This window comes from Echiichthys vipera, assembly GCF_963691815.1.
Source record: "Echiichthys vipera genome assembly, chromosome: 3".
NCBI lineage: Eukaryota > Metazoa > Chordata > Actinopteri > Perciformes > Trachinidae > Echiichthys > Echiichthys vipera.
This window is the reverse complement of record NC_139828.1, coordinates 8466296-8481711: the sequence shown is the minus strand read 5'-3', so window position 1 is coordinate 8481711 and position 15416 is coordinate 8466296. Positions and strand designations below refer to the sequence as shown.

The window sequence follows — 15416 nt, the reverse complement described above, 5'->3', positions numbered from 1 at the left end:
CATTGCTATAAAAAGTGGAACATAAGACAAATTCACCGTCATTTATATAAAAAAGTCCTGTTGACATCACATTTGATGTTGATTTATTGTTTAACGTGCTGACACAGAGTCATTGAGTTGAAACAAAGCATTTTCTTTTCTTTTTCTGTCTGAAAAGTTCTGCCAGTATTTTATGTAACAGCTCTCTTTTCCACAGTACATCAGTAGATAATTGTTCCCATAGCAACATGTTGCATGTTAGCTAGCTGCTGCAGTTGTCACACGCAGCTTGTACTGACACTCTGTCCTCTGTCTGCAGGAGGCACACCCAGTCTCTCAGCCACGACGGGAGGTGAGTCAGGACCATGAATGCTGCATTCACTCCCTGAACCTTTTTTAGCAGAATTAACTGAGTTGTTTGTACAAAGTTGTGAGGCTTCGTGTTTTCACAGCATTACACATTTCTGGGTGTGGTGGGTGGGGAGAGGAGAAAATGTAAGGTCACCCTGTTGGTCGGCGTGTTTATGAGTCGGCCCATTCTTCCCGTTTCTTTCACATTCGTGTTTCATTCCCTCTGTGCATGTTTTTTATGTGTGTGTTCAGGACCCAGGAGGAGCTGCGTGTGCGTGAGGAGGACCAGCAGACCATCACAGTTGAGGTGGAGCTGAAGAGACACGACAGTGAGCCCACCATCTCCGTACCACAGCCCTCACCGGAGACAAGGTACAGATTAGATTCTACAGTGCATCAAAACACGTCATGTGGTCGAATAAATGAAATCAGACGCACAGGAGATAATGCTCTCACTGTAGATCTGATGCACTGAAGGTAGATCACTCCCATTAGTATTAAGATAATTTCACTTAATTCAACAAAACTCTGGAAACATTTATTGATTTTCTATTGTTTTTTAAGGTAATATTTGCCAAAAGTAGAACAATAACATGCACAAATGTTATTTCTATAATCATCTACATCTCAGTTTTAATCATTTAATTTGAATTAGTCTTCCCATTAACTGGACAGACTGAAGAGACAATGTCATCTTACCCGGCGTCTGTACCACAGAAGCGTTTTCACTCGCACATCTCACGCAACAAACCAATATTGCATGAATTACTTGAAAACTAAAACATATATTCAAATGAAAATCATTATTCTTTGTCTATATTGCAGCATGTTTCCGTTTTTAACCCACCTTTAAACATCAATTCTCCATAATGTTAAATATACGTCCATAGACACTGAATCAACAATGAATATAACCACGGCATACACACACACACACACACACACACACACACACACACACACACACACACACACACACACACACACACACACACACACACACACACACACGAAAAGTACGGGATTTAATTTGAGAAATTTCCAGGTTAAGGATAAGTTTGGTAAAGGGAAAAAGTGTTTGGGAAGAGGTTTGTGTTGTTTCCAGACTATTATCTCACTTTTTAAAATAAAATATATTAATTCAATTCAATTCAATTTTATTTATGGTGCCAAATCATAACAAAAGTTATCTCAAGAAACTTTACAGACTAGGTATAGACCACACTCTAATATATACAAATCAAAACGGCGTCATAGCCGACCTGTAGATGTGAAACTAATCAAGCTGGCTGTAGAATGGTGTCACCATGGTTACCGTTCGACGTGTGACTGCCATTCTCATTTATTGACTTTTTTCCATGTTTGTCATCTATGATTTATTTTTATTTATAATTATTTTATTTATTTACAAGTATGTTTACTCCGTCCAGAGCCAATGAAGCAAAGACTGGTTTTCTTTTGTAGTTCCTGATTAATTGTTCATCCCTACTGTTCCTGTCTGTAGTGTCGCAGGTTCACAGTTATTAATTGCACTCTTTAAGCACTTAGCTTGAATAAAATGCTGCGTTGAACATCCTCTGTTTGGAGTTCATTCACTTATTGAGCTACAATACGTATGTAAAATGTGTTGTAAATATTTATTTATTACTAATTACTTGCAACATAATGGCAAACAGTCAGAATTTAACATAAGTGTTAAAAGTTGGATTTTAAAACCATTTATTTTCATAATAAGCATCTAACAATTGGTATTTAGATGTTTAATATTGACCGAAAAATCCTCCGAGAAATCTGGAAAAGTTTCGAACTTTGAAATTGAAAAAGAGAAGGAACCCTGTGACCTTTCCGGCTGTAAACAACAACAACAAAAAGGTCGCCTCTGTCATATGCTCTCAGTGTCCGTGTGACCCCGACACGGTTAAGCTGCAGAGCTGTAACGAGTCCTTCATGACCTCGATCACCAGTATGACTCAGTTTGATGCCACACTATAAATAACCTGCTGCCAGTGTCTCCCCTGGGCTCAGCCAGCGGTTGGATTAGCACATCTCACCTGCCTCACACACACACACACACACACACACACACACACACACACACACACACACACACACACACAGTTTACAAAGTGGTACACATAAACACTGGAAGCAGTTTGACCCATTTGTTTATTGGAATCGGGGTCCTTTTGTTAGAGACGGATACAGGCCGCAGGCATCTACTCCACAGTAATTAGGTTATGAGAGAGTGCGCACATGCATGTAAATTTGCATTGTGTTTATGAGCAGCGCATGCTTTTTTACGGGGTGACACCGCGAGGCAGACACAGGGCCGAGACATGGAGGAACCACTCGGTAGAATGGAAGTAGGGCAGTGGGACAGGGCGGCTGCAGGCCCGGGGGTGCTCCCATAAAGCCGGGATGATCAGACACTTCACATGTTCTAACCTGGTTTTTAATTAAAGTTAATTGTTTTGGCATTTTAGCTTTTTATGGTAAATGGACAGTGTTTATGTATCGCCTTTCTATATTATTGGACAAATGGGCCTCTCATTCAACACCTTGGGGCTCAGTGTCTTGCTCAGGGACACTTGGACATGCATACAGGAGCCAATCGATCGGCCAACCTTGAGATTAAAGGACGACCGGCTCTACCTCCTGATTATACTTCCAATATTTGAAAGGGAATCTGCCCCAGAGCAGGAAAACAGCAGCAGAGACATAACTCAAAAGCACAACGTCATTAACAGAAACCCGTTTGTGTAAGCCGCATAGAATAAACTAAATCAAACAGATGGGAGTGAGGCTCACATTAATGCCGGGGTCATGTCAGTGAGGATGAGGGTGTGGTTGCTGAGGGAAACCGAGTGAATAATTGGGTCTGATGCAGGCAGTGACTAGACATATGGCCCCGGGGTCTGGAAGGAGCTGGCGGGGAAGAGAGAGAGGGAGAGAGGGGTCGGTGAGAGCAGATGAAACTGCGACTGAATTATCCAACTATGCCCCCGAGCCGCCTCTAACTCACCTGCAGCTGGAGAACTTGGTCGGACAGGTGTGAGAAGAGAGAGACGGAGTGGAGAATGGGAACTGGGAAGTGGGAGGACTGATTGGAAGAGAGAGACACGGAGAGGAGATGAGACAGAAAGATGAATGTGTGGAGAAAGAGTGAGGGGTGAGAAAGACAGAAATAGTCTTCATGTGAATGAGTGAAAACAGAAATATAGAGAAAGAGAACAGAAGCAAATTAAAGATGGGGAGTGTGATATACAGAGAGACAAAGATATGGAAAATTCACAGTTTTGTACAGATGTATAAAAATTAAATGGTGTGAAAGAGACATTCTGCTTCGCAAATGACCATTTTATCCGCCTCGTTTACTCAGCCAATCACTTCTGTCTTTGAGACGCCAGCTCAGCTTTCTCGCCTCAGTAGCCAACTGCGAGGCTCTTCCTCTGGTGGAGCTTAGATCACTGACAGAAGCTGAGAAAGCAATGCGGGCTGCTCCCAAATCCTTTCTAATAGTTGATGATCTGACCAAGAACAATAAAGGATCGTGGCAGCACACAGCCAGCTGGCAAAAGTTAAACCGCAAACACCCACACACACACATCTGTTGAGTTTCATCCAGGGACTGTTTTCTCTAAAAGCTTGGTCCAGCTCCTCTGCCCTGCTGCAGGACAGTGGCAAGTGACCCAATTAATGGCTCTCAGTGTTGGCAACAAAAAAAAACATGTTTTTTCTGGCTCAGGAGGTAGAGCAGCGGTTCGATTCCCTGCTCCTCCAATCCACACGTCGAAGACACAATTTCGGTACTTTAAATCCTTTAGCGTGCTTGATTGCCAAAAATCAGACTCCTCCTAAGAGTCATACCTCAGTCCAGACTGAACACACAGGCATGATACACACATTATATATTCAGTGTGACTCACACTATCCAGGGGTTTTATTCTCTCCGATGTTCATCGTTCACAAATCAGTATAAAAGTAAGCCACTGATAGTTGATTGTACACCTGTGGGTAAATTGCAAACAGCAACTGCTAAGAGTTGATTCAACATTGTCCATACAGTGCCAGTTTGCCCAAATGGTGCCAGTTTCCCACAGTGTAACTGAATCCATGGTAACTACCCAAATCATAACTGAGGGTCCCACAGCGTTAGACTTTGAAGACCCAAGGTCAACACTAACTCTCTAACAAACCTATTTCCCCCTACCCACAGTGAGGTTCAGGAAGGAGCTGACGCTGATGCTGAGGCTGACGATGCTGCAGAAGCAGCAGCAGCAGCAGCAGCAGCAGTACCCTCCAGCTCTACGTCAGCACCTGAAGCAGCCTCTGCCTCCTCGTGTGCCGCAGCTGCACCCTCTTCTTCAGGGGCGGCCGATGAAGCCCCGTCCAGTCCCAAGGTGGTGGTGGTGGTGGAGGCGGACAGGACCAGCCAGGTGTCCGGCTCAGGGTGCACCAGCCAGGCTTCAGTCGATGATGAAGATGACGTGCCAATCACAGATATCTACTTTGTGAGTAGAACCGTGCATGCACACACACACACACACACACACACACACACGCACGCATGTACACGCACACACACACGCATGTACACGGACATTTATACTTTCTTTTTTAAATCCCTGTTAAGACGAGGACTAGGCGTCCCAATCACTTCTCATCTTGTTTCATTTTTATTTAGCCATCACATAAACTGTAATATTTAATCAGCGTCAGTGTTTATCGAGTGATAAGAAATATATTTGTAATAAACAATGAATTTATGACCGTAAAGTCAAGGACTGAGCTATATGATCTCCCACAGAGGCGTTGACAGAAGGACTGCAGGAAGGGCGTAGCGACTCAGGCTGGTATGGGAACAAAAGTGTGTGCAGTTGTTGTTTGCAGTGTGTGGTGCATTCAGGAAGCGTAAAAACATTTTAGGAAATACGCTGATATCACTATATTGCAGAGAGTTACATGTAGTGTCTGAACGCTAAAGTGAAAGTCAGCAGCCAGTTCGCTCAGATGGACGACGCTGCTCCACTTCCTCCCACTGTACAGAAATGAAGCCAAAATATCCTGGCAACAGGCGCCGCCATCTTGTCATTTTGTGAGTCTATAGCGTAACTAGTTAAAACCAACTCATCAGAAAAATAAACACTTGAACAAACATCAGTGTGATAAGAACTACCCAAAATGACAGAAACCTCTTTAGGAAAAATGCATTTGAGGTGTAGTTTGACTTTTATGCTTCATGTCCCGTCTGCTAACACGGAGTGGGTGACCCGTACTGCAGCAGCAAGAGGCTGTGGTTTTACTTTTGGAGCGCTGTCAGGTCGTCCACATATACATGAACTTTGTGGTTAATTATTAATAAGAAATAGTCAGGAACATAACCCCCCATTTTGTTTTTACACTTAGTTTTTTGTACAGATGAAACAAACAAATCAAACATGTTAATAAGTCAGCTTTAGAGGTGCTAGTAGGCAGATTTTCTTTCTTCTCGGACAGACCCAGGCGAGCCGTTCCTCCCTGTTTCCAGTCTTTACACTCAGCTAAACTAAGCTAACAGCCTTCTGGCTTTTCTTACTATTTAGCGTACAGACATGAGTCACACTTCTTATCTAACTCAAAGCAATAAAGTGATAAGATGTGTTTCCTAAAATGTAGAACTATTATCTTAAACACAGTGTATTGCAGTGTGCACAGTGTGATAACAGCATGTCAGCATCACTTTGTTTTGTCTAATATGATCGACAACAAGGCCGCAGACGCACTCGACTGAAGCTATCGCAGTTTGGAGTGTTACAGGATCGTCCTACTTAAAGCAGCGGGATATCATCAGACGGTCTTGATGCTCAGCTATAAATGAATGTATGAGTGTCAGGTGGAGGATGGAGAGTGACGCCAGCGATCACAGTTACAGATAGAAATGTTCCCACCTGGCTGCGCTCCTACTGGGTGTTTCTTATCAGGAATCAAACACCCTCTAATGTGGCACGAGAAATCCTAATGGCCAACAGGTTAGTCAAAGAGCTCCCTCAGTTATTCAACAGCCCTCTCATCTGACCGAGGCCCAGTTCATGCTTCAAAAGACGGACTCTCTCTGTCCACAGCAGCAGGGGGTCTGTAGTGATGCATGAGTGAGAGTGTACACACTTTGAAGTGTGACTACACAGAAACACGCTGCTGGCAGTGCAATCACAAGAGGACAAACAGGGTTCCCACGTGTCCTGGAAAAGCTGGACGTTTAGAGACTAGTTTTCCCGTCATTGAAACTCCTGAAAATTGATTAAAATGACCAAATATCCTGGAATAAAATCATAGTTGTCCTGGATTTTTTGATTGTTTCTTAGCCCCTCACTCAGATCGCCTACGTACACCTAGGTGCATATTTAGTGGACTTGTTGGTAGGATAAGCTGCATGGTATGAAGCTTCAGAGCGGGTTCACCAGACGTGAAGCAGACCTCAGTTTTCATTTTGACTCCTGTGTCAGTCGATCTGCAGAGTGGACCGCACTTACAGCGACCTTTTCGTTGCCATGTCTTTATTTTCTGGAGCTTCGAGCCGAATTCTCAGAGAAGTCGAGGGTTAAATGTGTCAATCCTTGGCCCAGTGGTAAATTACGTTTACAAGCTTACCTGTTTCCTTCACTGTAAAATCGGGGGATTAGCGGGAGAAATAAGGTAGACCTTATAAGGGAGATAAGGTCCCCCGCGTGACGGGAGAGTCTGCACGTTTGCATTCAAACTGTAACTCTGCGGCTTCACTCAGCAGCTCAGTCGGCATCTGATTGTCCTTTGTGCTCCTTCTGTCTGTTTCTGCTATCTCCATCATCATCATCACTGTTCTGACATCCCACACAAATCACGTTTCTGCGCGGCTGCTCAGCCTCACGTGCTGGTTCACAACATTCCCACAGAAAAAGCAGGAACCACTGGACCATGTCGGTGCTATCGCCCCTGTATCGACGTTTTAATTGCTTCTCATATCCTTCAGGGGTTGGAGCAGTTCAGAAGCACTTTCTGAACCACCAAAAACTGTGTGATTTTATGAATTATTGTCCATTGAGCAGTGTCTCGTGGCAGTATTTTCTCAGGCAAAAATCCACTGCTTATATAATTTCTGCTTGTACATTTACGTTTTTTATGATTGTAAGAGAGAGAGAGAGAGTGTTATGGTTCATAACAGCATGACCAAACTGTACAATCACATTTAATATGACTTCACTTGCCTTTCTGTCCATTGCTTTTATTGTATTCCTGAGTTCAGTTCTAGCTCTTTATTTGTGCATATAAAATATGATAAAACATAAAGAAATAAACATGAGACATGATGAAAAAAAACAGAGGGCTTGTAAAGGAACCCACCTAACATTAAAAATAAAGGCAGCTGTACATGAAATTTACAAATTACCTTTAATATCTAAAAGACAACAGATAAAAAACATGATTACAGTCATTTTCTCCTGGTGGCCTCTGGTTAGAGTGCAGGCAAACTGCAGGAGCATCCTCTTTGTTTTAAAGGAACATATTTTATATTTTTTCAAACCTTAAAATTTCAAGCGAGTGTCGAAGGAAAGGACGGGGAATATGTTTGAATTTTCAGACCAGAGATGGCAGCACATGTGATCACGTAGCTCCTCTGGGAAAGCACAGCACATCATTTAGCTGCGAGACTGGAGTGATTTCTCAAGACACAGAGGGACACAGGTGTGAGTGTGTGCACGTGTGTGTGAGTGTGTGCGCGTATGTGAGTGTATGTGTGTGTCCTCACTTCACAGGTACCTCAGAGTGGCTGGTGACTAAATTATTCAGCCGCTATCAGCAGTCTCCACATTCACTTTTCATGATTCCCGATCTCATCCGTCCTCCACGTCTGATAGTTTTTCTTTTTGTGTGTGTCTCATCTTCACTTCTTCACCTCCATCGTCCTCTGGCCCCGTTCGCACATTTTACCCCGACTCTTAAAATCATTTTCACCTTCCCCCGTTCCATCTAGTCCTGAAATCTTCCATCTCCACTTCTCTGCTCTTCCTCCGCCCTGTGATTGTCCTCGTGAGTCATACTGAAAGTGGTGGGATACCGTGTGTGATGTTGAAGGGGTGGGGGGACTGTTAATCTATCTGTCACCACTGACTCATCCGGTGTTTCTCTCTGCTGGGTTACACACGTTCAGATCTTTTCCATTTTCACCTCAGCACGCTTCCTCCTTTTCTTTCATCGTGTTATTTCATCTTCTCCTCCCTCTTCTGTCACTCTCTGCCTTACTTTCCATCTCTTTTTGTTTGTCTCTTCTGTGCCATACGCCCGTGTTGTTGTCAGTTCCCCGATGGGAGGACCTGGGTGGTCTCTCCTTTCCGGCACAGGAGGAAATGCCAGTCCTGTGGGCCAGTAAGTGAGAAGTGAGTTAGACGGTGTGTTGCGCTGTCCTGGTGTTAGACTAGATTAGCCGTCCCAGTACAATGCTGTTGGTTTGATGAAACGTGTGTACAGTGTTTCTGCAGCTTCATGATTTGTGCGATAAAATCCCTGCAGGTGTTTTTGTGAGTGTGTTCAAACTAAAGAACAATACCTATGAAGTGAGGGAGGCAGGTAAAGAAAACACAGTCTGTCTTTATTCATCTTCTTTTAAATTAGTTTCCAGCCTCCCTTATCCCCCCCACCCCCCACTGCACCGGAGTGGTTAGCGTGTGGTGCTGAGCTAAGCGTGTGTGTGACATCAACCCACTCCGCCTCCGTCATCATCACCAACTTCCCTCTCTTAAAGGGCTGGTACCTAAAGCACCAAGGAACCTACTGAAGGTTTTATGCAAAGAGCGCTTTTGCTTGTTGGAAAGGAAAAAAAAAAAACCATCCTGTTCTTGGGCTTGGCTTCGACTGAGGATGCTCTCTGTGTCTGACTGTCCCGGCATCCTGGCTTTCTTCCCATCCCCACCTCCTCCCCTCCCGCTCCTCATCCTCCCCTGTTTGGCTGATGCGGCGACTCATCCCTCGCCCTGCACACTTCCCTTTGCTTCCCAGGAGTTAGTCCAAATGGGACGAAACACACAGGAAATATGGTTTAAACACATGTCAGTCAGACCCTTCGTAACCATGACATGCTTAACAGCACTTCTCTGTACCGCCACAACCTGTTATTTGCCAAATTTTTCATCTCTGTGTTCAAGTCTGCTAACCGCCAAAAGGATTACCACATCCTTTTTACACTCCTAACATTTTACACCTACTTGATATGTCAAATTCACACTTTCCGATGTCTCTCAGCAACATTTCCTCCTATATGCATCCCTAATTTTCATTTCCTGTCTTGTCTTTTCTTCTCCTGTGGTCTCCCCTGTCTTTCTCCTGCCTGCCCCTGCTGCTTGTCTCTGTGCCTCTGGCCTTTCCTCTGTCCCTCTGGCCCCCTCTGCTGTGGTGGGTGTGTAAAAACAGCCTCAAGACGACAGGACCTGGGTGTACTCTCCGCTACACTATGGCTCAGAGTCTAAGGCCCTGCCAGATGGGGATTGGGAAAGAGAGACAGTAAGTGAGAAGCGTCGGACTAAAAATCTAAAGTTCAGGAAAATTCCTAAGACGAGTAATGAAACCAGTTGTGTTTGAGGTTTTTTTTATTCGGGGTAACACGGAGGGAAAGGATCAGTTGTAACTTTACATTAGAGGATTTTACAGTAAATGTAAAACGAGATTCTTTGATTAAAAATTCAGTAATTACTCCAGAAACCCACCTCTACGTTAAAGCAGCCATTCCTCATCTATAAGGGGGTGAAAATGGTCACTCGCAGCCTCGCATGACCATTTACTCCACGACCAACCATCCTTTGTCCCTCCAACAACAAACCGCTCAATATTCACTACACTGCGTCACTGCAATGTATTACTTTTAGAGTTTATCTTCTGTGTTTTATTGTAAATGTTCTCACCTTAGAGAGATATCTGCCTGCCAGGTCAATCTGACAAATTAGACCATGTTATAAAAACGTGAAGTCACAGGATAAATGGTTTTGACTGTTTTCCTTTAGAGGTTTTTTACGTGAGGTTGTGGTTTCGGAGGCTGCTCGTCTGCTTTGTTCAGTGTAGCGGCATTCGCCCATAAACTGTCATCAACCATTGAAGTTTTCCCCCTTTCATTTGATTTCTCATCCTCTCAGACGCATTTACACCTGGATGTCCCAACCAAGATGTGTTCCTAACATAAAAACTTTAACTTAATCAGTTTTCCATATAAAAACGATGCTTTATCGTTCTGGTCGTGATGAAGGTAACTGGCTGCCGTGCTTCCTTAATTTTCCAATTTTAAATAACATACACTGCAGACACTTTCTGCTACAACAAATTATATATATATATATATTATAGATGATGTCTGTTTAACACACATGGCAGCTGGAGAAAACAACGCAAAGTCTGTTCAAAGTGTAATTCCAGCGCAAAATCATCCCATGGTCTTTTATGGCACTTGCATACATCAAATAAGCCATCGAGACAGTACGGTGAAGGCATTAAAACGGCTTTTTTCAGTTTTACAAGCCTATATTATGTATGGGACAGACAGGAAATGAGGTAAGAGAGATGGGGGGAGACATGCAGCAAAGGGCCGCGGGTTCGACTCTGACTTGCAGCCCTTTGCTGCCGCTGCCTCGAGGACCTTCAGCCTCTTTACATGGGGCGACTGCTCTAACCACTGTGCCACCAGCCGCCCTAAAACAGCTTTTTCAACCACTAATACTGCTCAAAATAACACCAAACCTCTACAGCAGCATGAGAAGAGTCCCTACACAGAAAACGTAGTAAGTGAACCCAGAGTTTACTAAAAGTGTATTTTAAAGACTTACCTACTGGCCCCTGTACCAGCTCATAGTAAAGTCCATTCAAGTGGATTACCAAAGTCAATCCAAAAGGGAGGAGCCCATTGGTGCTTTGTTTTCTGTGTGGGGACTCTTCTCATGCTGCTGCAGAGGTTTGGTGTTATTTTGAGCCGAATTAGTGGTTAAAAAAGACGCTGTAATGCCTTCACTGTACTGCCCCGAGCTAATCAGTGTTAGCCACGTCCAACTGTTAGCAACTCTCCAGGATTTCTCCGTTAATAGTTCATAAAAGAAATGATCGATGGCTTATTTGATGAATCTAAGTGCCGAAAAAGACCATGGGATGATTTTACGCCAGAATTTCACTTTAAATACACGAGAGGTCCGTATCTGATACTTCATGTTATAAATGCGCTCTGAAAAGAAGAATGTCTCTTTCCTTTTCATTAGCATGTGGTGCAGATACGCATTTTCCACCCTGGGGAAATAAAAGCGTGTGATGCTGTGTACCCTGCCTAAAACATTTCCTGTCTGTCTCCAACAGTAAACCGTGTTCTCGGGCAGAGCGGAGTGAACGCCTCAACGGAGAAGACTCTGCGGTCTGAAGTCCGGACCTCAGCGGTAGCAGCAGGATCTCTGTCTGAACCAGGATTTTAAACTCGCGTACAGAAACTGAACACACTGAGGGGGGAAAGTGACTTGCATACCAGAGAGGGAAAAAAATCCTGACAGTGACGGACATCACTGATTTCCAACCATCCCGGCCTTTCATCCTCAACAAATGAAACTTATATCGATTAAATAATAATGTGTATGTGACACACATACAGTAGTGCGTAAACGGCTGTAGTCTTATATGTTTGACCTGTAACATAAAAGAACATAATAACTTACTGTGCCTGGGAAAAGTATTCACCCCACCACAGTTTTCATGTTCACATTAAATCCCCTTTAATGTTGTAAGACGATGAAACGCGGTACTTTCATGTGGGGTGAATCCTTTTTTTTAAAGGTATTGTACACAATGTTGTAGTTAAGGGAGAAGCAGCGCTCTAACAGACTTCAGACCAGGCTACATCCACACTCCTGCGTTTTAAAAACATGTTCACCTCCCATCCACACGACGAACTTAGCTTGGAAACTCCGGGGTTGCGTTTTAGTCTGGACGAGCAGAAGCTGAGACGTTTTGGAAACTATGACGCGGACACTCACGTCAGTCAGTCTCATCGGTTGGCTCGGACAACTAACCTTTTTGTGATGTCATGCTAAGCGTGATAAGGCCGTAGATTATTTCTGATACGGAGTTAAAACGCCGGTGCGAACGGAGATCGTTTTTGTTTTGAAACGCCGTTTCAGAACGAAAGCGTAGAAGTGTGGATGTAGCCTCACTCAGCAGAGCAGCACACTGAAATATTGATGTCCGCGCTCGTCAGGATGAACTCGCCAACCCTCCTTGGGACCGACTGAACCCTCGCCGGGCATCAAGCTTTCTTTCAACAACTTGGAAGACAAAAACAGTCGATGATTACCTTCATCCGGTCAGGATGCGACACTTTTCCTCCTGCCGTGGTCTCCCTGCTGCCTGTGGCGTCCACCTGCGAGCAGGACGTGTAGATTTTAGTGTGCTGAGTGAGGAGTGAGGGGTCGAACCTGTGGCGTTCGCTGCTTGTGCTCAAAGAACTGGAGTCACAACGATAACCATCGCTCGGCCAAAACACAACATGTCGTCCTCACATTTCCAGTAGTGAATATATGCAGTTATGTTTAAAGAGAAAAGGATTAAAAGCATAGCATAATCATTTATTATTTATATAAAAACCTTTTTTTTGCAACATTTTTTTGTATTTCAGAATTGTTCTTCTTTTACTACTTTTACTTTTATTTATTTTGTCTGTTTCTATTTGAATCTTCACTGTTTTCTGGTACTTTCTCACTCTGAAATGCTTCAATGCTTTTCGTTTATTTATTTTCTCTTTTGCGATTTGCATCCAAAGAACTTTCGTTTTCGTTTCCCCCGTCGTTTCATCCCTGCAGCTTTTCGGTTTCACAGTTTGTCGCTCAGTGTAAACTCAGTGTTACTACCACTTCACGCAGAACAGAAGCAACACTAGCAGCAGCAGACGTTGTCGGTCATTACAGCCACCTTCACACCATTGCAGTGTCTTCCAGTGTTGCCCTATTTTTGGACAGATGCACACAACTCATTTGTAACAGTATAAATTCATTGTGTTGTGAAAAAATAATCAGCATATCAGTGACAGTCGCCGTATACCCGGCCGCCCTCGCCTCCTCCTCATGAGAAAAATCCATTGACTGGACATTTCAAAATGCCCGTAGATGTTAGAGCATCAGTCGTCGTGTTTGCAGTATCGTACCTGTTATCTGTGTATTTGAATGAACGCAGAACGTCGCAGTGTTGACTCGGTGAATCGCAGACGTTCGTAAAAGGGTTGAATGTTGTTTGCACTTATCAAGAGGATGAAGATGAACTAGTGATAGAGGCCAAATAAACATACATCACGTGACCTTTGTTTCTGCTCACACGGGCTGATATTTGGGCCGCGTTTCTTTTTAGGGTTATGAAGTGTGTGTGTGTGCGTGTGTGTGCGTGTGTGTGTGTGTGTTGGTGCAGTCAGTCCCGGTCATTGTAGGGTTAGTGTTTACTGTAGTCTCTCTGTGACATCTTAGGACTCTCGAGTAAGTTAAAAGTTCAGCAAGCTGATGTATTTATTTTTTTCAAATCTCACTTCAGAAACCGTATCTTCAGTGTGTCGGTACTTCTCTGTGCGTGCGTTTGTGCGTAAGGGAGGACACATCAATGTCAGACATTGTAGAAATAGAAACCTGTATGTTCCCATGACGTGCAGTGGCCAGTTGTAATCAGTTTGCTGTTGTTCATCGGACGGAGACCATAGCAGCAATACTTTGTACAGTCTAGCGTTTAAGTTCGTTTTTATTGCCTTATATTGATGAATTCTACGTGTAGGCCTCTCATTTTTTTCACTCGTGCTGTTGTATTTATTTTGTTTCTCATCGTCGTGCTCCTGAGAATGTGTACATACAAATATAAATACATATATAAAGATATACAAATATATTTTCCATTTGAATCGGAGAATATTATTTTTATTTGGTTTTATTTTTGCTGCTGGGCAAGAAAACGATTGCAATCTACATAATTTACTGTACCATACTCTTCGGTGTGTTTATCGAGATGCAGCTGGTGTATATTTACGGTCTATAAGCCACAGCTGTGTCTCTGTGAGATATCCAACGTTGAGAGATTTGTGGAGTTTTACTGTAAATGCGAATCAATAGGGATTCTTCCAACTGTTCAGCTGTGTTGTGTATGTGTTTTCAAATCGCTGTGTGCCCTCATCCAATAGGGAGAGTCCTTTAACAGAGACATAGCATGATTTAAAAATGAATATGCATATCAGAAATGTGTATTTATGTATATCTGTGTATATTCATCTATTTATACGCGAGGATAAATAGATGGCTGTATGTGTGTGTGTGTTTGGACTCAATCAGAATGAATACAAAATAAAGCAGTTCTGTGAATTGTTGTTCATGGAGAATAATGTCACATCATGTTTTTATTGATTCCTTGTTGATCGTCATGCAACCGGTTGGATTTTTTGACACAGTCTGTGATCGTTTAAACTTCCGCGGAGACTGATTTCAGTTGTTACGCATTAACTCCTGAGTTCACAGGTCTTAAGAGTCATGAGAGTCATTGGGGCGTCAAATTTAAAGTGCAACTTCATCTCATCTCATCTCATCTTCAACCTCGCGGGGGCAGCAGCTTTAGCAGGGGACCCCAAACTTCCCTTTCCCGGGCCACATTAACCAGCTCTAACTGGGGGATCCTGAGGCGTTCCCAGGCCAGTGTGGAGATATGATCTCTCCACCTGGTCCTGGGTCTTCCCCGAGGCCTCCTCCCAGCTGGACGTGCCTGGAACACCTCCCTAGGGCAAAGTGCAACTTGCAGGTTAAAACCCCTGTTAATCAATGTGTAGGAAAATTATATATAAACTAGATTTTCAAAAGAATATACATAAATAAACACTATATCGACCTCTGGAGTCGTTTTTGTAAAGATATTTTACTTCTGCATCAAAAATCGCCTATCCAGATGTGACGTACAAGAAGGTTTATCAGTTTATCATGTGGATCACAATGATTATTTTGTGTTATTTGACACTAAAGGGGCTGAAAATGTATATTCACAAGCAGACAAAAATGGTCGATGATTACCTTCATGACATCTGATCAAGATGCGACACTTTT

The 15416-nt window shown here is 43.4% G+C and overlaps 1 protein-coding gene across 2 annotated transcripts in view; it reads left to right on the top strand.

Moving 5' to 3' along the window:
* The window catches only part of pip5k1ca (phosphatidylinositol-4-phosphate 5-kinase, type I, gamma a), a 45769-nt gene extending 33758 nt beyond the window's left edge, over window positions 1-12011 (top strand). The window contains exons 14-18 of one of the 2 annotated variants that reach the window (XM_083911109.1): window positions 299-331; window positions 583-702; window positions 4547-4841; window positions 5150-5183; window positions 11668-12011. In XM_083911109.1, the coding sequence (XP_083767235.1) occupies window positions 299-331; window positions 583-702; window positions 4547-4841; window positions 5150-5183; window positions 11668-11780 (595 nt within the window). In that variant the 3' untranslated portion in view covers window positions 11781-12011. The remainder of the gene's footprint in view (window positions 1-298; window positions 332-582; window positions 703-4546; window positions 4842-5149; window positions 5184-11667) is intronic. The other variant, XM_083911110.1, reaches the window with a different exon arrangement.
* The last annotated feature ends 3405 nt before the right edge of the window (window positions 12012-15416 follow it).